A 24,956-nucleotide genomic window follows, 5' to 3' on the forward strand; every position below is an offset into this window, starting at 1 on the left:
CCCTTTCTGTTCTTTTATAATAAATCAGAAATGATTTTTAGAAGTCAAATTTTCCAAAAGTATGTTTGATGAAGTGGTTTTAAAACAGTATTTTTCTGCCATAAGGTAATATATGATGAAATAAATCCAAACTATACAGAAGGGTGGAAAAAGACTTTGAAAAGATGATGGCAATTATTATTTGGATAAATTTTCTTCCAAAAAATGTTTTATTTGTGTATGTAGATATTGAATTTATATAAGTGTATATGTTAAATAAAATTAGGGTCTGGGTAAATCCTGCTGAAAACTCAATAAACAGATCTGTACCAAGTACCCACCTTTTTTTTTTCTTCCCTTAAAAATACTGAAAGCATATTTCCATGACATTCGATATTCTTCTCCAAAAGAACAAAAAGAAAGTTCAACTTCAACAATCGATTGGTTTACTTCACTACATGAATGGATATATATCTTAATTTGCTTTTCCCTTCTTAAGGAAGACTTAGGTTATTTCACATTTTCTAATACTATAAATATTACTAAGGTGAGCATTTTTTAAAATAATCTTTAAGTACATCAACTTATTGTCTCCTTAGCATAGAATCCTGAAAATGTTATTGTTCTTTCAATGAAGATAAATATTTTAAAGACTATTGAGAAGCAAAGCCAAATTGTTTTCTACAAGGCTACATCAATTATGACATTGTGGTAGGATAATACTTGTCTCAATGTATTAATTTCAGCCCTGAGCATAATAATATTTTAATCTTTGTCAATCTGACTAGCAAAAATTATATTCCATTGTTACTTTAATTTTTATTTTTAAGAACAGGAAATTGAAATTTTTAATGTTATGAACATTGTTATCTTTTTTTCATTCATGAAGTGACATATATTCTTTGCCCATTTTTCTTTTGGTCTATATTTGTGTTTTCTTTCTTACTGCTTTATATGTTCTTTAAACTTTAGGGAAGTTATCATTGTCATTTATTGCTAATATTTTCCCAGTTTTAACCAAACATTTCATTTTTAGATAAGTTTGTTTTACATGTGTTTGGCTGATATAGGTAATCAAACCTATCAACCTTTCTCACTGTGATTAATTTCATTGCATTTATCTACAGTTATGGAATTTTAGTAGACTAATTTTTTTTTATTTTTTTTCTATTATAGCTGATTTACAATGTTCTGTCAATTTCCACTGTACAGCAAAGTGACCCAGAGTAAATTAATACTTTGAAAAGAATTTTCTCATTCATATCTTATTTTTGTGATTCAAATAACCAAGTTTCACAGCATAAACTGATATATGTTAAGTAAATTAAACAAAAATGTTCCACAACCATAGAATAACTGGAATGAAATTAATTAGTTCATGATGTACACTTTACCATAGTCTTCTAGATGATCTTAGAACTGTTTTGGGGCTATCTTTCTGTCCTATTCTTTTCAATTGTCTCTTGATTTTTTAGCTTAAAATCACCCTCTTTTTAATTATTACAGTTTAATGATATATAATGCATCCCAGGGATTACTAATCATACTTCTTATGATCATTATTCATTTATAAAAATATAGTGAATGTCAACCTAAAAATATGCACAACCTAAAAGATGAGAGTTAGGCTTTACTGGGGGCAAAATGAGGACTATAGTCCAGGAGACAGCATTTCAGATAACTCTGAAATACCACTCCAAAAAAGTAGCAGGGAGGTCAGCATACATGTGATTTTGGCGAAGCGGGAGGTACATACAATCAAATACACATTTTTACAGAAGGTTACTATTAATCTCATGAAGGTTTCTGCTAGTCACAAGAAGCAGAAGTCACCATGAAAGATTTTACTGCTTTTCTACCTAAAAAGGAGATGCAAGAATTGGGCTCATGAAATCATCTCCTGACAACTGATAATATCTATATGAAGACCTGTTCTCCCAGTTTTCCTAGAACACAGAGTGCCTCACTCCTGTTCTCCACCCTTAGCTTGGCAGCTGCAGTAGCTCATGATTCAATTGTGTAGAAGCAGATGGCAAGTGCAAATCTCCAGTTCATGTGAACATAAAAGTCACATTCCCTATGGTTTGTACCTCCATATGAATTTTAAAGTTATGTTATTAGTTTCCACCAAATCCTATTTTTATTTAATAAAATTAGTAAACGTTATTAGCTAATTGTGGGGGGGGGGAAGCTTTTACAATAGTTCATGTTCTAATTGTATAACATTTTTAATTTATTCAATATTTAAAAATTCAGCTCAGTAAATTTCTCTTCTCTTCATATATATCGTGAACATTTCTTGTTAGTTATTATAAGCATTTAATGCTCTTTTTCTTTTTGTTCTTACAAACGGAATCATTTCCCTCATTATAACTCATTGAGTTAATCACTATTACATAGGGAGATTATTAATGTTTGTCTTCATCTTGCATCCAACTTCTTAAACTTTCTTCATAAATTTATGAGAGTATTTTAGGTGATCCTTTTACATTTATAGCAGAATTCTCTAATCTTAACATAAATATATAATTTTTATCCTTATTTCTGATATTAACTCCTGTGCTTTGCATCCTCATCAGGACACAGAATTTCCAAGGAAATGTTAATACCAGAAGACAGTCATATTTCATCTTGCTCATGATCTTAATATGAATCTTTCTTAGTTTTCCATTAAGCTTATTTGTAGGTTTATCAGGAGAATCTTAAAGGATATTCTTTATCATAAGAATTTTTTTTTTTTTTTTTGCTTTTTAGGGCCGTACCCATGGCATATGGAGGTTCCCAGGCTAGGGGTCAAATTGGGGCTACAGTTGCTAGCCTACACCATAGCCACAACAACGCAGGATTCCAGCCAAATCTACAACGTATACCACAGCTCATGGCAACGCCAGATAACCCATTGAGCAAGGCCAGGGATCGAACCCACAACTTCATAGTTCCTAGTCAGATTGTTTCCACTGAGCCACGACATGAACTCCAAGAAAGCTTCTATCTCTAAGATGTATATAAATCAGGTTAAATTTTACTGAATGCTTCTTAAGCAGCTCTTGAGATTACCTGTTGATTTTTTCTTACTGTTCCTGATGTTATGGTATATTTCATCAATAGATTTTTCAATATTAAATTATCTTAACATACATGGGATAAACAATCCACAGTAGCATCAATACTTGATGGTCTTTTGCTCTGGAAGATTCAGAGAGAAGATTCATTTCTTCCATGAAAATTCAAAAGTGCATTCAGGACCAAGCGTCTCTTTTGAGAATCATTCTTTGTAATGTTTCCCTGCTAATTCTTGCCATTAAGATTTTCCATTTCTTCTTGGTTCTACTTTGGCAATTAATGTTTTCCTAGATAATCATCCAATTTCTGTGAGATTTTTGACATTAACTTAGCATACTCATAACTGAACATTATCTCTTCTGATTCTTTTGTCGTGCATTCTTTTCTGTTGTTGTTTTTGGTTTTGGTTTTTGGGGTTTTTTTTGCTTTTTTAGGGTCGCATTCACGGCATATGGAAGTTCCCAGGCTAGAGGTCGAATCAGAGCTACATCTGCCACAGCAACGTGGGATCTGAGCAATGTCTGCGACCCACATCACAGATCATGGCAACACAGGATGCCCTACCCACTGAGCAAGGCCAGGGTTGAACCTGTATCTTCATAGATACTAGTCGGGTTCATTTCTGCTGAGCCACAATGGAAACTCCCTGTTGTGCGTTCTGACTGGATTTATTACCGTTTTTGTTGTTATATTTCCCTGCAATGAATCAGCTCTTAGAACTATTTAATATACTTTAAGATACCGACTTTCTGCTCTATTTCTTGCCTCCTACTTTCCTTAGATTTGGTTTACTTGTTTTCTAATTTTTCATGTCAAATGTTTGATTCATCTGTGCTCATTCTTACTCTAAAAATAAAAACAATGTACCTTTAAATGTGCCTCTTATAAAATTTATACCTGTATGTCTAAATTTGCAAATGCCATTTTCTCATTTCATTTTCTAAATATATTGTGATTGTGGGTTTCATTTCCTCTTTGACCAACTGGTTATTTAGGAATAGAATCTTCAATTTCTATAAATTTGATTTGTCACTGAAGTTATCTAAACTTCTATAAGTTCTATAACTTCTTTCTGTGTACCAAACAATGTTGTAGTCTTAACTAAACTCTTGCCAAGTCCATTATACTTTTTAAGATTGAAGTAAAGTTGTTTCACAATATTGTGTAAGTTCTAGGTGTACAGCAAATACCAGTCACTTTATTCTGATTTTCTACATTATTTTCCTTTTTGCCTATTCTATCAAAAATTGATCACTGTGATGTAATCACTCACAAGAATTGTTTATCTACCTGGTTTTTAACTCTGTGATTCCATTAGATTTCATTTTATTTCATTACCTAAGGGATGTTCATTGACAAATCATCAATTGGAATTATGCTTTTAATCAGTGTAAAAAGAACATGGATATCCCTTTGACATGGTTTTTCCTTTGAATTCAACTTTTCCCAAAATTAGTATTTGCTTCTATTTTATTTTTGTCTTTGCCTTATGAGTTTCTCATTATTATTATTATTATTATTATTTTTAACCTTCGTCATTTTGTATTGAGGTGTTTTTTGTAAGCAACAGTAAGAATATGTATTATCATCACTTTTCCTCCCTTATATGGATTTTTTTTCCTATTTATTCAGCCTCAAGGAAGAGATTTACTAAGAAGCTGTATTTACTAACTGAGAATGTGTAAGGATTTCCTTATGTCTGGCCACTTTCCATATTTTTGCCACAGTCTTCTATTAAAGTGCCCCATTCAAACCCATGTTACTGCAATAAGCAGATGGCTGAGCTTCAGTGAGAACTCTATCTACCCCATTTTCTGGTTCTCCAACACTCTGCTCAGACAATGTGATGACAGTTTGCAGTCTCCAGCATAATTGACTCTCAGGTGCTCCCCAGAGCTCATGTTCATCTGTAATGCTTTACTTCTGAGAACTCTAATCTTTGGATGCAGTGTCCCCTGACTGCGCCATGCTCCCATTACTTCTTGTCTTATGGTTTAGGGAAGTTCCTCTCCCTGATGTAGTTTAGAAGCAGAGGTACTTGGCATTGGCACTGATTAGAGGGGTGTGTGAGGGTTTCCCCTCCCTTAAACAGCAATTATGCATTAGACCAACAGCAGATACTAGAATTGACCTTGATTTATATGAGGATGGGGGGGCACATCCTGATTACCTCATTCGGGAGGGAAGGATGCCCTCCCCAAATAGTATCAGATGCTAAAAACATGGGCAGATGAGACTGACAGCAGCTTATTTGTCACCTATGCTCACAACCCATGGAACCAGAGCAGGCCCTATGAGGTTGCACTCAGGAAGAGAGCCAACAAGCAAGGTCTGGGGGTGAGGAGTAGGCGTTGCAGCAACAAAACAGTGAGGTGATCTCTAGTTCCCACAGGAGGATACGGTTGCTTGTCTGAATAATGTGGAAGGCCAGGAGGGAAGTGAAACCTGTTAGGTTGAGCACCAGGCAGAATGTAGCCAGTGTGGCTAATGCAAAACTAGCCAGGAAGGGACCCCTTGGGTGGGGAACATATCTGACGAAGGAAATAGGAAAACGTGTGGTCAGGTCTTTGGGGCCTGTGATGCTCAAGACTGAAAGGCAGCCCTTGACATGTTAGGCCTCACAATATAGGACATGGGATGGGGCAGGAATAAGTACATTCCCATTTCCCATCAGCAGCTTTGTGCTGTTTATAGCATCATAGCATGTGTGGGTCACCGTATGTATTTTTCAACCCTGTTTCAAAAGCCTTAAATTTAGTGTAAATTACTCTAAGAGTCTCACAATGGTTGAATATCAACCCCAGGACTTGGATGGAAATGTCATAGGTATTTTAGGTGGTATATGGGGTAAGCTTTTTCAGAGAATGCTGTCCAAACATTTTTAAACTGTCGAGAAGATGTTAAGGAAAGTCAAAAAAATCAGTAGTTCCATTAGCGCCAATTAGGGGCTATATTCATGCAGTTGGAAGAGTAAGAAATGAGGATTCTATTGAGCGATGTTTCCCTTTACCTCTCGGTACTTTCACTCTTCAGTCAATAAAATACAAGAACTAGTTTAGATAATTTCATCTCCAAAGTGACTGTGATAATTTAAGATAAATAGAAACATTTTATTTAGTATCGATAAGGTCCAGTTCCTGCAAGTCATTACAGGCATTACAGGCAACCTCAGAGACACTGCAAATTAATAAGCAAGTCACATGAAGTTTTTGGTTTCCCAGTGCATATAAAAGTATATGCATATAAAAGTACAGTATGTTCACACTATACTGTAGTCTAAGTGTGCAATAGCGTTATGTCTTAAAAAATGGGAGTTCCTGTCGTGGCGCAGTGGTTAACGAATCCGACTAGGAACCATGAGGTTGCAGGTTCGGTCCCTGCCCTTGCTCAGTGGGTTAACGATCCAGCGTTGCCATGAGCTGTGGTGTAGGTTGCAGACGTGGCTCGGATCCCACGTTGCTGTGGCTCTGGCATAGGCCAGTGGCTACAGCTCCGATTCAACCTCTAGCCTGGGAACCTCCATATGCCGTGGGAGCGGCCCAAGAAATAGCAACAACAACAACAACAAAAGCCAAAAAAAAAAAAAAAAAAAAAAAAAAAGGACGTATTTTAATTAAAAAAGGATTCTGTTGGAAAAATGGCACCAATAGACTTGCTTTGAAGAAGGTTGCCACAGAACTTCAGTGTGTGGGAAAGAAAAGCATTACCTGTGAAGCACAATAAAATAAAGTATGCATGTCTCCCTTATTAATCCATGAGCTCCTTTTCTTAAGCAACTTTGAATGCCCATTTCCTTGCACCTGAAAAGTTCTTAACAAATGATTTTCAAATGAGTGAATAAATCTAGCTGAGCAAGAGATATGTGGAGGAACTATGAACAATGCCAAATATTTTCTGAGTGTTCTCTTAACAGTCTAACACTCATTACTAACTAGCTGGTTATAAAGTATGTGTTAGGCTCACTGTCAGCATTAACCAACAACACTTCGCCATCCCTCAGACTCTTTATGGGGCTATTTTTTCTCATGTTGTTAACCTTCCTGTCCACCCCAGCTAAGATCTAGAGAAGTCTAGTTAGTCCCATTCTAGACCTAAAGTCTCCGCTTTTCTCCCTTTGCAAGGATGCTCCTGATTTCAATCAGCTCCTAGAAATGTCACATGAAAAATGGCACAAATGTGAATTACGACAATAAAAGTTTATAAGCTACTAAAATAAAGTTATAGTACCTAAGAGCTGAGTCAACTGACAATGTTAAATGGAACATTTTACAACCAGTCCTAGGATAATGATAAAAAAAAAAAATGGCACACAGAACATGAAGAAATATATGACAGGAAATGGGCCCAAGATCAAGTTCAGCTACATGATTTTGTATGAGTACCTCTAAAGGGGGGAGGGAGAGGTGAAAATCTAATGCTTATAGAGTGCTTCATCTGTGTCCAACCCTTGACATCCATTATCTCTTTTACTTCTCATAACAGCTCAATGAGAGAGGTACTGGTATCATTTTAGAGAGGAGGAACCAAGGCTCGATTGGTCCACTTGGGCAAATGGCCAACAACAAAACTATTAAATAACAAAGACTTCAAAAGTCCCTCTGATCCTGAAGCCTATGTTGTTTCTATATCTTTTTATACACAATGCTATCTCTACATTGACACATACTCTCTCTATATATAAAGCCAACTCAAGCTTCATGAAGAATTTCTCTATCCAACTTGATACTAGTGTTTATTCCGTGTTATCAGTTCAGATAACATGAAGCTCACCAGGTAAATTAGCTACATAGCCAATGTTAAATTATAGCTAAATAAGGCAAAAATATGGGGCCGGAAGGAAGATCAGGATTAGGAAGAAAGCTTAAACACTAAAAGTGATACTTAAGAAAGAAGAGAGGAGCATGGTCAGGAATTCAATTGGGTGTATAGCACGCTTTTGTTTTATTTTAAAAAATAATTCCACTCTCAAAATATCTTGTGTTACTCAAAGAGTTCCACTACCTTTCTCTAACTTTTCTAGTATGACATCCTCCTGTCACCCCACATGCACGTAATACCAAGTCACAAAGCTTCTCATCTGTGCCCACCCCAGCATTCACAAAGACAGAGACGCAAATACACCAGCATGCCTGGGGGAATCTAGTGCCATCTCCTCATAGGCTGGCATTTGCTATAGTTGAACAATTTCTTAAAATACTATGTTTTACCTTTAAAGATCTTACAAAATTTACATTCTTCTCCCTCATCTGCCTTTGTTATACAATATAGTCTTTTCAATTACTTATTATGGACCAAAATTCATTCTCCAAGAAGAATTAACATCATGTTAATTCTGAGGCTTTGCATACTCTGCGCAAACTCCTCTTACTCTAGCCAGAGAATAACAGTGATAAAATGGTATAATCGTATGACATGTAAAGTGCTGATGTGAAATGAAAAGGACAGAAATAAGATTGGGATATTAATTCAAGAGAAATAAGGAAATAGGACTGTTTGAATAGGCTTAGCAGGATGGCTTAGTTCTTAACCGAAAGTAAGTGTGATGTTATCTCATGTTACCTTGACATGCACCCTAACTCCCCCATTCAAGTACAATCGGATGTTTAGTTTCTATACACACACACACTAAGAGGGTTACACAATATCTGACGGACAGACATAGAGGGAGACATTCAGTGAAATTTCTCCTAAATATCAGATAAAGGTGGCATGTCAATATAGCAATAAAACCATAAATTCCTACTGTAATGGAACACAAATTAATAAAATGGGGAAGTAGAACTTACAAAATAGCTTTAAACTCAATACCAGATTTCATTATAGGTCCTGGACTATAATGGACACAAGCTAATTTTCATGGTTGATCCATAATAATAGTCATTGAGAAGTTAAATGACAGAAGAGAAACAGCTTTAAATGGGAAATGGCACAATTATTCACAGCTGTCATGCTTATGCACTTGCTGACTATCAACCTTGAACAGAGCATTTAGTTCAAACCCCATTTAAAAGTATACACTGTCAAGGGAGAGGCCAAGAACCATATTCTAGTTCAGGAAGCAACCCATAACCCATGTGCCAAAGATGACACTGAAGATCAAGCCTATTGGAACATAGACAGATTGCTCACAATCCAATGCAGGAGCTGCTCTGGTTAAAAAAAAAAAAAAAAAAAAGCAAGTAAATGCCAAAAACCCTGATGTCTGACTCTACAAAGATTTCAGTTCCTGTTCTTATACTTCATAACATTTTTGGGGAAATATAGTGCCCATTCAGCACTGCAATTGAACTTAAGTTCTCTCTCTCTCTCTGAAGATAGCTTTTGCCTTTTAAACAATTTTTTAAATTTCTATAATGTTATGAATCTGTGACTTATTTGTTAATACTAAGATCCCAATGCTGTTTTAAAAGTACTGTATAAAAATAAGTGCTGCATGCATAATATACATGTTCTATAAAATACATGATATGTTACATATGTATATAGGTATTATATTTGTATGTTACGTATTATATAATATGTATATATATATGTATGTATGTTCTATATGCATTTGTTATACATAATACATCATATTTCAGGTAATGTATTCAATAATCTCTCAAAACCCATTTAGAAAAGGGGTGTGTGTGTGTGTGTGTCTGTGTGTCTGTGTGTGTGTGTGTGTGTGTCTGTGTGTCTGTGTCAATAAAGCTGATATGGATAGAGATATATAGATAAGAGATGTAGATATGAAAAGAGAGTTCTAGCAAAAATACAAAGCAAAAGTCACAACTTAGGAGCAAAGTAAAAGCAACTACCTTAAACTCTATTAATTAGTTTCATATATACTCAAGTTTGATATCAAAAGGAAGTAAAGGTTCCTTACTTAGGGGTACTAAACTGAAGGAATTACTCATCAGGTTAAAAAAAAAACCTTTACATCAACCAGAGACTTCAAGTATTTGACCAAGAGGGTCTGTGATATTATAATAAGGTAACACTGGATTTATCTGTTATCAAAACAAAGTAACATCTGGCATCTACACACATTATCTCATAACCTTACAATTAGCATATACAACTGACTCTCTGGTGATGGCAAACAGTTCTCATATATTCAGTGCATATGTACCAAACAATCTCTATGGAGGTGCCAAGCACTATTCTAGATATTAGATATGTAAGGGTGAATCAGACAAACATGGTTCCTACAAATTAATAGCCCATTCAGGGCTACTTTTGTAACTTAGTTCTTCTGACACCTATATTGTGTTATACAACTCAAGTGGGGTTTTTTTGACCTTCAAAATATTTGGCATGCTATGCTTATTATTTTACTGTTAATTACAGAATTAAATGAATTTTAACTACGAGCTTCAGATGTGCTTTTTTGTTTTGTAGATATTATTCAAGCGAATAAAGCTCTATGAATTGTGGAATGATAAAATATTCACAGAAACTCACAATTCTGTAGCTGAATAACAATTACATTTGTTCCAAACAGGCAATTGGTTTCCAAACACATTAAACAAAGGCAATTTAGAAAGCTTCTTCTTCTTCTTGGCATCATTAACGTTGTTGAACGTCCTGGGATTCTGGAGTGTTTCACAAAGGTAAGTAAGTGTGTGGTGAGATGAACAATTTGTGAGTCCATGAAATATTGATCTGGGAGCGATCACTGAGCCAATGGGAATTCCGTATTCCATGACCGGACAAATTAGCATATTAGAAAAATTCAACAGATATTCAGAGCAAGAAATTTCAATTTAGACTTCACTTTTTCCATTGGTCCTAATAAGAAAATAATGCTTTGCTCAACTCTAAAGCAAGATTTTTCTCTCCACTGTACAGTACCATATTAGAATGAGAAATAACCATATTGATAATAAGAATGAATGAGTCATTATCATTAAAAGCAAATATCATTAAACAAATAGCTAGAAATCTAATGATGCTTAAGATTTGGATTCCACTCAGGCCTTTAAAGCAGCAGTGACCATTTCAAGGTCAAAAACAAACTGTGCAAAATCATTTAGCCAGTCATCTGAGACCATTCAGTGCCTTAATATGTATCATCTATCATCCATCTATTGCCAGCCCACATCTCCCTCTCACTGATGTACTCTTGGATGGCTGTGTGCTTTCAAGTAAATTGTCTAACCTCTCTGAGCCTCTTCTATCGCACATGCAAAATAAAGACAGTAATTCCAACCTTTTGTGGGGTTTAGGAAGGTGAATTTTGATAAAGGAACATAATGGGAACTAAAGAGATCTTTATTTTCCTCACTTCCTTCCATTCATTTATCTATTTAGTCTTTTAGTATCTCATCCATTGCCACATATCCTTTGCCTGAATCCTTCTTTTATTCATCTAATAAATCTCTTCTGGAACATCAGTCAGGTGATAGGTACTATGGTAAATTAGAAGGACATAAAGTCAGTATCAGTAAATGTTTAGTGCCACCTCTGCCCCTGTGTTTGTGGGGCATAGGTTCAGCATAAGAAAGCCACTTAAAACCCAGGCAAGACAGAATTAATGATGAAATCAAAAGTCTTAGCAGCTCCCTGAATTTTGAAATTTCTTACCTTCAAAAGTGTATGTCATCTAAGTGACCCTCCATGATGTCTAACTTTCTTAAAATACCCATCTCACTCTTAGATTGAAAACCAAATTAGAAAATCAGATTCTTGCAGAAGGATTCAACAGGAATGTCCCCAGATTTGCAGCAGAAGAGTCAGCAAGGAAAACTGAAACTGAAAGCAGGGCTTCTCTCCCCTCTGTCCATTTCTCCCAAACACATGTGTGGTGCCCATCTGCTAATTCTCATATGCCCATCTGCTAACTCTCATGTACCTGCACTGTTTCTCAATTTCACGTACTCTCCTACTATAAGATTTGACCCTGATTTCATGAAATAGTTTAAAAGACAGTCTCTAGAGGCAGCCCAGTTGATTCCAGTTCCACAACTTGGATTCCCAAACTTCAACTAGCTATTTAGCCTTGAGAAGCCTCAACTTCTCTGTAACAAGAAAATAAGAAGAGTGGTCATTGTGCCATAGGTTGTTGTGAGGATGAGTAATTGCTCAAAAATATTAGAAATAATCTTAATAATGGCCCCATATATGTTGCCTTATGCTCCCTTCTTCCTCATTTTTATTATTCACCTTAGACTCATGCTGAAATATGGCCAAGATGGCCATGATTGTGGGCTGAATTCAAGTTGAACTAGCCCTGGGACCAGAATTATTAGTGCAAGAACTTATTTATTCATCCATCCATCCATTCATTCAACCAACATATTAAGCATTGTTCCAGGAACTAGAAAAATAAAATCCAAGAAAGCAAAGTACTGATCTACATGGAGCTAGCATCTAGTACTCAAAATATTTAAGTGTGATTCTTTTTCTGTGATTGTCAAGCAAGTGAGTTACCATAAAGAAGTGAGAAATGGTGGAGGGGATTCAGAGGAGGAAAAAAATGAAAATATACAAAGTCCTAGAGATTGGAGGAGCCAAAGATGAAAGGGACTAAGGGATAACATAGAGTCCATTCAGAAATAAATCAATTTTTTACCAAATTTTCTCCATCTCCTGTAAACTTTCTTTCCTCTTACATACTTTTTGAGGGAAGGAACCATAGAGAGGGTGAAACAAAGCAAAGAGGAAAGAAATTAATTTTCCATAAGTTGAGCATTCCTATGCCTTAAACAGCATGTTTGTTCATCCCCTGTTACATAGATCTTACCATTCTACTTTATACATAAGAAAACAAGAGTGAAAGTCTAGCTAAGAAAATTTCCTGAGTTCATATAACTAGGATTCAAACTCAAGTTTGTTTGTCTCCAAAGCCCTTAACACTTTCTCCTAGCTGATGCTGCTTCTAACTGTTACAGAGGAGCCTTCTGCCTGTGCTCTCACAATCCTTAACTCTCATGCGGGCGGAAACCCTCCCCTCAGTTAAAGTGACTATACCCGCCACCATCTGTCAGTCAGCCTCCACAGGAAAATAATGGGTGTCACATTTCAGAAGAAAGGAGAATCTGAAAATTTGCCTGCAGAGATTATGTAGCTAGAACCAAGGGCATTACTGCAAAGGCACACAGTGCCTTGAGTACCTATTTCCCCTTGGGGTCGGATGGGCAGAGCCAGAAGAGTTAGGCAAGAAACTGTATGGAATCCAAGGCAGTAAGATCAGTGCCTGAAGTGACAAGTGCATGACTCCAGCTTATTTCTGTACTCATTGTTTTTGCCAAGCACAAACAAACAGTAAGGATACAACAAAGAAATAAGAGAAAACACAGATGTCCCAGTGACGGTATTATTACAACATATTGTTTATGAGTCAGACGGTGTTTGACCTCAATATACTTCCAATCACAGTCCAACTTTATCAAACCCAAAGGTGTATCTATTCAAAGATAGATAATGGAGACAAATCTATGAAGAACAGGGCAGTCCCAAGTTATTTTTGTCCCCAAGATCTCGAGGCCAGTGGATTAATGATGAAACAGCACTCTCACTAATACACAGATGGAATTAAGTCTGAGGATAGGACACCTCACTATCAAGTTTATATTAGTGGGATACAATCCAGATATAAGTCCTAGAATCAAACTAATCTTGTCAGAGTCAGTGGGATATCACTTAACTGACTATAGTTAGAAATATTCCATGCATGTCAGACCAGACGTACTTCCATTTCTACAAAAACAGTCCCCTGCCTCTGTCTGTATCGGAGTCCTCCTCCATCAGATCTGAACTAGGGCAATGGTGACACAACACACCTATGGCTCTCCAGATTGGGGGTATTAAACAAAAATCTCTACAATGCTTAATATAAATATGTATCCCACATAGATGCTAAAATAAAAAGATATTACAAGATGTTTATGGGGGAAGAGAACAGAAGGGTACTTGTTATTAGGACTTGACACCTCTGTCCCTCCAGTGTTGTAAAAGACATCTTATAAAGTTGATGTCATTTTATTTATTTTGTTAATTATACCAGTAATCTTTTTGCATCACCTGTAACAATTATTGAAAGAGACCAATGACCAGTTATGCAAGAGTATCCTTTTCTTAGTTATTTTTAGCAATATATTGAGAAAGAAAAGAAGGTAAAATTACCCTCCAACCATCATAAATTTAAAAAATCTCTTATCTCAGAGACTGATAAAATTGAATTTGTGGCCCATATTCATTTGTTCGTTCAACCAATATTTACTGGACATCTGTACCAGGCACTGGTCAAGGCATGAGGACTTCACTAGCAGTGAATAAATTCCTTTCCTCCTAGAGCTTCTTAAAAAATGTTTAAGAAATAATTTGTTGGAGTTCCCATCGTGGCGCAGCAGAAACGAATCTAAGAACCATGAGGTTGCGGGTTCGATCCTGGCCTCGTTCAGTGGGTTAAAGATCTAGCGTTGCAGTGAGCTGTGGTGTAGGTCGCAGACACTGTTCAGATCTGGCGTTGCTGTGGCTGTGGAATAGGCTGGCAGCTCCAGCTCCAATTCTCTAACCTGGGAACCTCCATATGCTGCTGGTGTGGCCCTGAAAAGACAAAAAGACAAAGAAAGAAAGAAGTAATTTGTTTTTAGAGGTAGCATGCCATAACGGGAATAGGCCAGGACTCAGAATAAGAGAGTTCTGGTTCCAAACCCAGGCTCTGCCAACCATTACACATCTGAACCCTAAGCAAGGTATCTAACCTCTTAGAATTTCAGTTTTTCTGTCTGTGAAATGGGAATGATTCGATCCTTCCAGGGTTGTGATGAGAATCTGGTAAGTCAGGGTGAGTACTCTGCCCTAGCATGGTGCCTGGCACTTCAAAGATGGGAAAAACAGATTTTTCTTGGGTCCAGGGTAGAGGGTACACATTTTAGAAATACATTCATGGATTTCTTCTTTGACAATGGTCTTTTCCTCACGATCTCAGCACCAAATGTGCAAACTCCCAGAGTGTCTGATAAATCTTTCAAGAGTCCTGATTGCCATGAAATCTGTAAGTTGATCATTCTAGACTTCAGTTTCTCTCACTGTCAGACTCACTGCAGGTTGTAAAAGAGCGCCATCTAAAGGACCTTGTGAGACACTTTAATATGTCCTAAAACTCCTTTTGTGGTTTTATAAAGACTGTTCTGGGGAGCAGTGCTCTTAAATAATCATCACATTGTGCCAGTATCTATAGGCCTATAATAAGAGGGAGACAGCACAAGGAGGGGCGGGGCAGGGGGAGCAAATGATTTATCAAGTCATCTACATCTGGTCTTAAAAAAAAGCTTACTTTCTTTCTTTTTTAGATACTGTAATCTAAATCATTTTAATGCCCAGCACATCAGTGGAAGTAATCTTGAAGAAACACTTCCCCTCCATGAAAAGTCTCTGAAATTTTATGGCAGTACACGGGAATTTTCTTCAAGTATTGATCTTTGGGAAACAGCCCTGTGAAACTCTATTTGACTCAACCTGTCTTATGAGAAGAGTATTCACTGTTTCCTTCAGCTGGACACTATGCATTTTAGTTTAAGAGCTTCAGAAACGAGTCTGACTAGCATCTGTGAGGACGCAGGTTCTATCCCTGGCATTGCTCAGTGGGTTAAGGATCTGGCATTGCAGTGAGCTGTAGCATAGGTCACAGATGTGGCTCAGAACTCACGTTGCTGTGGCTGTGGTGTAGGCTGGCAGCTACAGCTCCGATTGGACCCCTAGCCTAGGAACCTCCACATGCTGCTGGAGCAGCCCTAAAAAGACAAAAAAAAAAAAAAAAAAAAAAAAAAAAAGAGCTAAAATGTATGGGAGTGGCCTTTTGAAAATTATGTGTCCTTTATTTACAAAGGCTAATTATGAGTCCTCTAGTAAACTAGAATGCTTTGCATTAACATGTTATGCATTTGAATTAATTTACTAGTAATTAAGTAAATTTCAAAGTCTAAATGACTACTCTATGACAATAAAAATTAGCATTTCTTATACATCACAATAGTTTATAACTATTTACCATGGCTCGGCTATTAAAGCCAATGTATATGACATTTTTTAGTTTCACTATATCCTTAAATAACAGTATGTTAATATTCTTTCTTTCAATACATTTATTGAGCACATATTACATGCCAGACAGGGTGGTCATCTCCTGTCTATGTCAGAGTAAATGATAAACCAATACATAACATTACTATATTTCATCTAGATATTACACTATCAAATTATGAATTAACGAAATTTTCTCTGAATTAAAAAGCAATCTTACTAAAATAGAGGTCCTCACAAAAGAGAATATTCACATACTGAAGAAATTGTAAAGTAAATGTAAATGATGGAATATTTGAGATTAAAGAAAGAAGAATATTGGGGAAAGTTAAAATAAGTGCTGGGAGGGGGACAAGTGATCAAATCAGAGATGCTTACAGAGATTCCTTAGACATCCTTTGGTCTCCACTGCCACCAGCTCAGACACCCTCAAGAAATGGTCTTCTAAAAGAGATTTTTCCTGTATAAGCAAAGAAATGTGGGAAAGCTCATTTTAAAAAGTCAAATACAACTAATGCCTCATACCTTAGTTGTAGCTGTGCTTGTCAAGTTTTATTGAGGACCACCTGCTTCAGGCAAATCTTTCTAGCCCCTACCACAGACTGCTTTAACCCAAATATTTTTCAGGAGTTCCCAAGTGGCTTAGGTTGAGGACCCGAGGTAGTCTCCGTGATGATGCGGATTAAGAATACAGCATTGCTGAAAGCTACAGCATAGGCCAGTCGCTGCAGCTCAGATTTGACCCCTAGCCCTGGAACTTCCAAATGCCATAGGTGTAGCCGTAAAAAAGAAGAAAAAAAAACTTTTTTTCCAGAAATCAGTAGTTCTGACAAACACACCCAAATCATTCTTATGCTCCCTAAAATTTGAGTGCTACTGCATTTAACAAGCTGGATAGGAGAGGTGGGTTTATCAGTTGATTGCAAGTGATTCTGCAATTAAGCATTTCCCTTGTGTATACCTAAAATATTTTAGATCTGTAGAATAAAAGATTTATACATCTTGATTTGGTGTGATATGCATTTTTAATTGCGAAAGAGCAGCTGTAAAGCACCAGGTGTTTCTCTTACTCAAACTATTTTTTATTTGTTTGTTCTGAGGAGAAGTAAAAAGGCAAGCTCTTACAGACAAACATTCTTGCCCTGTAACTTTTCTGAAATTTTTTTTTAAGCATTTGTGCTCTGATGAAACAGGCCAATCTCTGATCTGCCTCAGAAGCTTTCTTTGCTGCAAAAGGTTAAAAGCCAAGTTTGCAATTTGGGTTTAATGAACACCTAAAAGATCAAGAAACCTTTAAGCACCTCATCTCTGTACAAGTGCGAAGCTCTAACAGTTTCTCACCATTAGGGGAAAAAAAAAAAAAAAAAAAAAAAGGTCTGCTTTATTTTGTTGTGGTTTTTTCCCCAAAATTTGCCTTCCTCCCCTTAACTTCTACATCATAATAGAAAAAGGTGCTCATTATGCTTTCACTCATCCTTAGGGATGAAAAGGGATCTACAGAATTATAAGGTTGACCCAAAGCAAACACTTAAAGGGCTTAGAATTCTCACATCGAGGCTGACACTAGTGATTAGCTCAACTGCAGTGACTACACATGCTTCCATTCGAAACAGGATGCACTCACATGGTGGTTTCTTGTCTAGTGCCTAGCAACATTATCATTGAGCACCTGGAATAGTTTAGGCATTAAGTGTAATTGGTTTTGCTTTACATAAATCTGTAGCTTTGTAAATAAGCAGAGCATTTCAGCTTCTATATAACACCAATTAACTTAAAGGGATGCGTTGTTTGCAGAAGCCTGCTGGGTTCTGTACTGTATTTCTCCAGTAATATGCTCAGTGGCAGGCGAAGTTCTGTGTCCCTGCAGTGTTCCATTTACTCCCAGCCACTTGGTGCCAAGGGTCTGTAGCCAGCCACTCATTTGCTCCATTTTTCAGTTGTCAAAGATTGGGAAAATGAAGTCTTCCCTAAGAAGCAGCCCCTGTGCTCTATTTCTGTCCATGATCGAGACCTGAGAGGCGAGGTATTTGAAAATGTTTTCTATGACCTGCAGAGCACAGATCTGACCCCAGCTGATTCTGTCCACAACTGACGGCCACATCTCTTTCTGCTTTATTTTTTTCTTGGAACACTTCAATCCTCTACAGCCGAAAGTCACGGCATGGAGCCTGGATACAAAATTAAGAAAACCATATTCTTACGACATGAATTCACTAGTGCAAATTTTGCCGTTAGAGTGACTTTTTTTAATAGCACTAAGAAATCTGCTCCTGGAAGTTTGTAATTTTTTTCAAGCTTCTTGGATATTTCCCCTTGTTATCTCTTTACTTGGCTTAATCCCTTATCTCTCATATCCCCTTCAGGTAATCTTGATTTATAGCTTTCATTCCACCCTGGCCAACCTCTAATTCTCTCGGTTTCTGAAAGTGTTTTATCAACTATTAGAGTAACAGTATCATCAAAAAACAGCTCGTGATTCCAAAAAGTTTCCTATTAATACTGTGTGATTTACAAATTGAAGGAGAATCACTCCCTCTGAAAACTGTCAGGGGACCCCCCTGTTTTATGAGAAAAGAACTTCAGCATTAGGACCCTGAACCATTCCGGCAATGGGCATATCCCATCACCACTGCAAGAGAAGCCAAAGTACAATTATAAGGCACAGAAGCTTATGAGTCAAGTTCCTAAATGAAATCAAGAGGCAAGTGATGACAGCATACAGGTGCTGCTAAAATTCAAGTTTGCTTGTAGGAAACAGGGAAATTAAAGGAATCACTCACAATAACAGCTCATATCTGTGTCACCCTTTAGAGTTTACAAGTTGCTGTCACACAGACTTTCACGTTTGATTAGCTCCACCCCTGGAAAGTAGATGCATTTCGGCATGCGCCTTTTCTACATGAGACACGGCAACTCTGAGACACTGAGTTATCAGGAGTCACAGAGATAGTGGATGTCACATACAGGACTAGCTCCTTCGACCATCTGTCTCTAAAGTACCAGCTCACTTTACAAATGGCTCTCGTAATGTCACCAACACTGGCTCTTCCCCAGACACTTAGATGAAACACTCTCTACATCATCCAAAAGGGAACAAGAATGAAAGACCAGCTTGGGGTTAGAGATTCTGACAAAATGGTTACCAAAAACAGCATCTTTTAACATCTCTTCCCAGTGTGTCAGCTTCCTCTGAGGAGCCAGGCACTGTCCTCCTGGGGACCTTAGGCTGTCAGTAGCATCCCAATGAAAAGACCCACCCACACTGACCACACTGGGGTCAGGAAAGACGGTCTTGGGCTCAAAAGCATCCTTTCAACAAAATGCCCTTGGATGTGCTATAGTCCATTCCAAACTGCCTTAGGAAAAAACAAGTTGAGAAAAACAAACTTACCTCCCCCCAAAAAAATATCATTAACGACTGGGAAGACTCCTGTACTACTTGCTAAGACACAGTTCTAAGTGGTTCTTCTATATTAGCTCATTTAATCACCATAGTAACTCTATACGTGCAATTATAAACCCCATTTTACAGATAAGAAGCATGAAGCACAGAGGAATTAACAACTTTCCAAAGGTTCCACAGGCAGCAGCTTATAAATTCCAGGGGCTAGACCTCTCTACAGAACTGCCTCAGTATAGCTGTGGTCTACAGTAGATTTTATATATTCTCAGGGCGATTCCAGGGGAGACAAATGCCTTGGCCCAGTGGATTTCGGTCTCTTTCTGTCTCCACACAAAAGAATATGACTTCTTCCATCAGTAATTGCTGGACTGAAACAACAGCAACTCTTAACACCCCTAGGTAATGCCACCCTCCCTCTCTTTCAGTGACTAATTACTGTTCTCCTGCTTAACCCAAAGACATGACTCTAAGGGCAGAATTTCAGGCTCTGTGGCAGTGGGTGGGTACTTTCGTCTAAGGATTGCTGCAGGGGTCTTTTGGCAGTGTTCCTGAAATCACAATGTAAGCTATCTGTTCCTCAAGCGACAGTCATCATTACAGCAAAATGGAATCTTAGGTCAATTGGTCTCTCCACTTCCTTAGCCTCTACAGACTGGGATTCCTCCAGTCCTGTTCTCCAGCGAGTTTAGTGAAATGTAAAAGATAATTGCGTATCGCAATGACAAGATCCAGTCTTCCTGTCTCTCTCTGCTTATCTCTGTCTCTGTCTCTGAGGTTCTCTTTCTCTCGCGCTCTCTGGCTGTGTTCTACTAAGGATGTTCACCATAGAATGAATGCTATTTGACAGCCAAGATCTTTTCCCCAAGTGAGACGCTGTCACCAGTCTACTCAGAAACCTTACTAACTATTAAATAATAAGAGCACCCAAACCCTAATCTATCATCCATCTCAGACAGGTTTGAATCCATTTACTGGCTGGGAATCAGGTTGTTCCTTCAGTCTGCTAAACCACAAGTGACCAAATCTCATATAAATACAGTAATGAGTCAATAGCCTATGACAAGCATCTATTACCATGGTAGCAGCAAGTCAGGAGCACATTTAATGACATTTATGCAAAGAGCAAGGCAACACTTCTACCTGGAATAAAAGAAAGAGAAAAATGGAATCAACGGGAGGCGGAAATTTGGCAAAAATCAGGGGGAAGTCACTGTGACATTAAAGGAACTACCAAGAAAGCATCCGTGTCATCATCATGAACAGTTTTCATTTTCCCAAAGCAAATCTTGGAATCAAAATGAGGAAGAGAGACGACCAGAGGATATGCTAAATTTTAAAACAAGAGAGAACTTGCTATCAGAAATGCCAGGAGGAAGTGTGAGCTTTAGAAGCTGCATCAGTGAGAGGCCATCTGGAAATACTGATTTCCCATCCAGGCGTGATGCATGGCACAGAGTAGGTGCTTAGATTTATGTGCATTGGTTAGGACCCCCTTACCCAGACCAGAGTACTTCTTGCCACATTCCCCCTGCCTCTCTGACACTGAAGTAAACCTTCCTGACTGGCTCCTGTGGTACCCCCAGAAATGCAGACTTCTGCGTTCATGCAGCTTGCATAGTTCTGCCTTATTTCTTTGCAGCCAACCAGGCCTGGAGAGACAAGAACAAACAAGATGGACAAGTGTGGCAGTGAATGAACCATTTTACTGCAATTAGAAGTTCACGGAGAATAAATTATCCTCCGGTTCAAGCTGTCCAGTAGTCATTCTCATTAATAATAACAGTACAACAACAGTCTGCCTCCCACAACGACAGGAAGTGCTAGAAACTTCCTCGTTCCTCTCAAGGCAGGAGTCACATTCCAGACGGCTGGCCCAGATCACCATATGCAGCACACAAGAGAAGGCTTACATCACCAAGAAGCCCAAATGCATAACTGTCCATGAGGTTCACTGGCTAGATGAGCAGGTGGAAAACATCCAAGGGCTTCTCTCCTTCCAGTTTTGTCTGTTAATCCACGCTAAAATGTAAATTATATTTTCACATGAGTGAGTTAGTTTATCTAAAAGGAACTTGCTTTCTCTTCTTGCCTCATTGAAGATATCGCTCTTTTACTACAGGATCCTTATTTCCTACATGTAGCCACAAGGTTATAGAGAATATGTGGTCTACGAAGACAGAGATTTTTGTGGAGATCTACATCTCTCACTATGTATGTTACACATACATACATATATACAGAGAAGTAATGTTCCAGTCAGTAGTTGATGCTACAGTGCTTCTCCATGTGGGCTTCTTTATGTTGTTTATCTACATGGTCTACTTTGGGCTACTTTGGAGCTTATGGCCAGTATCCAAGGGCAAGTATCCCCCCAAAGAAATAAAGCCAGGCAGATGCAATATTGTTTTTTTATGACCTAACCAGGGGCTACACGGCCTCACTTCTATGCCATCTATTTGTTGAGATAGTCAGGGAGCCTTGTATACATGTAAAGAGGGGAAATAGGCTCTATCTTTCAAAAGAAGTAGCAAGATTCTAGAAATTCACCTGAGACCCCCAAATGTTGCTGTGGACATTTTTAGTCTAAAGAAGAACAGGTATCTATTAGACGACAAAGGGCAGAGGCAGGAGCATTTCAGGTAACCTCAGAAAGTGGCAGAAGCAACATGGCAAAGTGTGAAAAAGCACAGCTTATTCTGCAAACTGCAAGTCATTTGGACTTTTGACAGGAGCAGTTGTTTGACTGGAGCATAAGATTCAAGGGCAGAATAATATGACAGATTTGTGTTTCAAAAAAAAAAACACTCAGTCAAAAATGTACAGGATAAATTGGTAGGGACGAGGCAGGAGTTAGCTCTGGATGGTGACTCTGTGTAAGTGAATATTGAGAAGATATAATGAGGTCTGAGGGTTAGGCTAGCAGTATGTGGTTGGAAGGGGGACGAATATGAGATTCAAAGGCAGAATAATGGGGAAAAAACCATTTATTGAATTTCCACTGTGCATTTAATTAACTCATGTAACTCTCATGATAACTCTATGATCTGGGAATTATTATTGTCTTCCTTTTGTACATAAGAAACTGAAACAGGAGTTCCCGTCGTGGCGCAGTGGTTAACGAATCCGACTAGGAGCCATGAGGTTGCGGGTTCGGTCCCTGCCCTTGCTCAGTGGGTTAACGATCTGGCGTTGCCGTGAGCTGTGGTGTAGGTTGCAGACGCGGCTCGGATCCCGCGTTGCTGTGGCTCTGGCGTAGGCCGGTGGCTACAGCTCCAATTCAACCCCTAGCCTGGGAACCTCCATATGCCGCGGGAGCGGCCCAAGAAATAGCAACAACAACAAAACAACAACAAAAAAGACAAAAGACAAAAAAAAAAAAAAAAGAAAGAAACTGAAACAGAGAGAAGTTAAGCCACTTGCCCATTTTCCCCACAATTCAAACTCCAACACGGAAGCACACACATTTAATTACTACACTGTACGGATTGGAAGTAGTCGTTGCTGACAGAGGAAAAAGAATCCAGGATCATCACCCAGGTTTCTAACTTAAGCAACAGAGTGGCTGTTAGCGCCACTCAACTAAATAAAGAAATACAGGAGGGTGGGGGGACTGGGGACAGAAAGGATACAAACATGTTTGTACCTAATGAATTGGAAATGTCTATAGGGAACTTAGTAGAGGTTTCTAATACCCTGTGGATGATCCATACAAGGCATAGTAGGTCTTGTTCAAATGGAAATGAATCTGAACCATCAAGCATTTATACTTAAGGAAAATCTAACCAAATTTTTATTTTGTAAATGAGGAAATCTAGGCCCAGAGTAATGCAACTTGCCCATAGAGAAGTTTTACCTATTTTGCTGGTAAAGCTTCCAGGAGTTCTGACACTCAGTCTAGTTCAGTAGAGTATGAATTCTCCAAAGAATTATTAGGGAAGAAGGATCCATAGTCAAATGCTGGATTTAACAATTTAGTTCAATGTCTTCACAACTTCTCTGGAAATCTCTTACATACATTGAGAATTGCTAAGAAACAGATCTGCTATTCAGTGTTTTCTAAATTCATGTGGCTGCTCAATCCTTTACTCAGAGAACAGTTCTTAGCACTGGTATTCTTTGCTATAATATATCGGAAATGCTGGTAGGATGGAAAATACACAGATTTCAAATCAAATAAAACTGGACTTGAATTAAGTATTCACCAGGCAGTAGCTGGGTATACTTTGACATTAATTTCTTCTACATCCTCAAAATATGGTTAGAACATATTCTTCGCAGGACTTTGTACATATATAATGCATGTGGCAAAGCCCTTCAAACATGGCAATACTCATTCATATCAGTCACCTATTAGTTTTTCCTCCTCTTCAATCAGAAAATATTTATAGGTTATCGTCTATATTCCCCAAACCACTTTCAAATATGTGCTAATTAGTATTCTATTCTCACTTTTATTTCAGAAAAATTAAAATAATTTAGTCTTTCCTATTTATTTTACTCCAAATAAAATTTTTATGCATTAATACCAATCACCTTGATACTGCACCCTAAATTCTTCCAATTTGGGGAATAGGCAAGATGAACAAGCAGAAATCTCATTTATGAGATGAAAACAACTCTTCACTTCATGGAATTTGGAATTTCTCCAGATACACAATTAACAAGTCTCCTCTTCCTTAGTACTCATAACTGAATTATAAATGGAGTTAGGGCTTCATATGGATAATCACTGTATAAGATGGAAAGAAACTGTGATGGTTAATTTTTGGTGTCAACTTGGCTGGGCCATGGGGTGCTTAGATTAAACATTATTTCTAGGTGTGTCCATGAGGATATTTCCAGATGAAATTAGTATTTAAATCTGTGGGCTCAGAGGATGTCCCTCTGATGTAGGTGGACATTGTTCAATCCACTGAAGGCCTGAATAGAACAAAAAGTGGAAGGAAGCTGGGACATCGGTCTCCTGCCTTTGGACTGAGACTTACATCATCACTCCCCTGGATCTTGGGCCTTCAGACTTGGACTAGAATTGCACCACTGGCTTTCCTGGGTCTCCAACTTTTAGACAATAGGTTATGGGACTTTTCAGCCTCCATAATTGTGTGAGCCAATTCTTCGTAACAAATCTCCATATGTATATCTTATTGGTTCTGTTTCTTTGGAGAACCCTGGCTAAATACAGATTTGGGTATTGCCAGTGGTTCTAGAGGAACAGAATGTTAAGGATGAGTTTTCTGAACTGGTTCCAGAGTTTATGGAATTGCCTCTCTAATCTGATTAGATTTAAGGATGCTAATGACTCTGTTGCCAGTAGTAAAGACAGCACTGACAGTCCATGGCATAATCTAGCAACAGAGATATGCAAAATATTTGCACTGGATACTCCTAATCCACCACTTATATAAATTAAGAAGCTAAGTAACTATATGATAGTTTCAAAAATTGTTTAAAACTAATGAATTTAATGATGTTGACTGGTTGCTTCTAATGTTGCTGGACA

General features: G+C 37.8%; 2 protein-coding genes across 7 annotated transcripts in view; one reads left to right on the forward strand and one right to left on the reverse strand.

Annotated features, from left to right (window-relative positions):
* SLC15A5 (solute carrier family 15 member 5) overlaps window positions 1–15,583 on the forward strand; it is an 83,260-nt gene extending 67,677 nt beyond the window's left edge. For both annotated transcript variants that reach the window (XM_021092295.2, XM_084956680.1), the window contains 2 exons: window positions 10,529–10,637; window positions 15,324–15,583. In XM_021092295.2, coding sequence (XP_020947954.2) covers window positions 10,529–10,637; window positions 15,324–15,471 — 257 coding nt within the window. In that variant the 3' untranslated portion in view covers window positions 15,472–15,583. The remainder of the gene's footprint in view (window positions 1–10,528; window positions 10,638–15,323) is intronic.
* DERA (deoxyribose-phosphate aldolase) overlaps window positions 1–24,956 on the reverse strand; it is a 328,684-nt gene that overhangs the window by 34,674 nt on the left and 269,054 nt on the right. For 3 of the 5 annotated variants that reach the window (XR_014803802.1, XR_014803803.1, XR_014803796.1), the window contains exon 12: window positions 16,432–16,513. The exons of the other annotated variants lie outside the window; for them this stretch is intronic. The gene's annotated coding sequence lies outside the window, so the exon portion shown is untranslated. The remainder of the gene's footprint in view (window positions 1–16,431; window positions 16,514–24,956) is intronic. 5 annotated transcript variants of the gene reach the window in all.

This window comes from Sus scrofa, chromosome 5, assembly GCF_054392235.1.
Source record: "Sus scrofa isolate SSC_HxYL_T2T_F1_AM1 chromosome 5, Sscrofa_HxYL_maternal_Yorkshire_Landrace_v2.0, whole genome shotgun sequence".
In the NCBI taxonomy this organism is placed as follows: Eukaryota; Metazoa; Chordata; class Mammalia; order Artiodactyla; family Suidae; genus Sus; species Sus scrofa.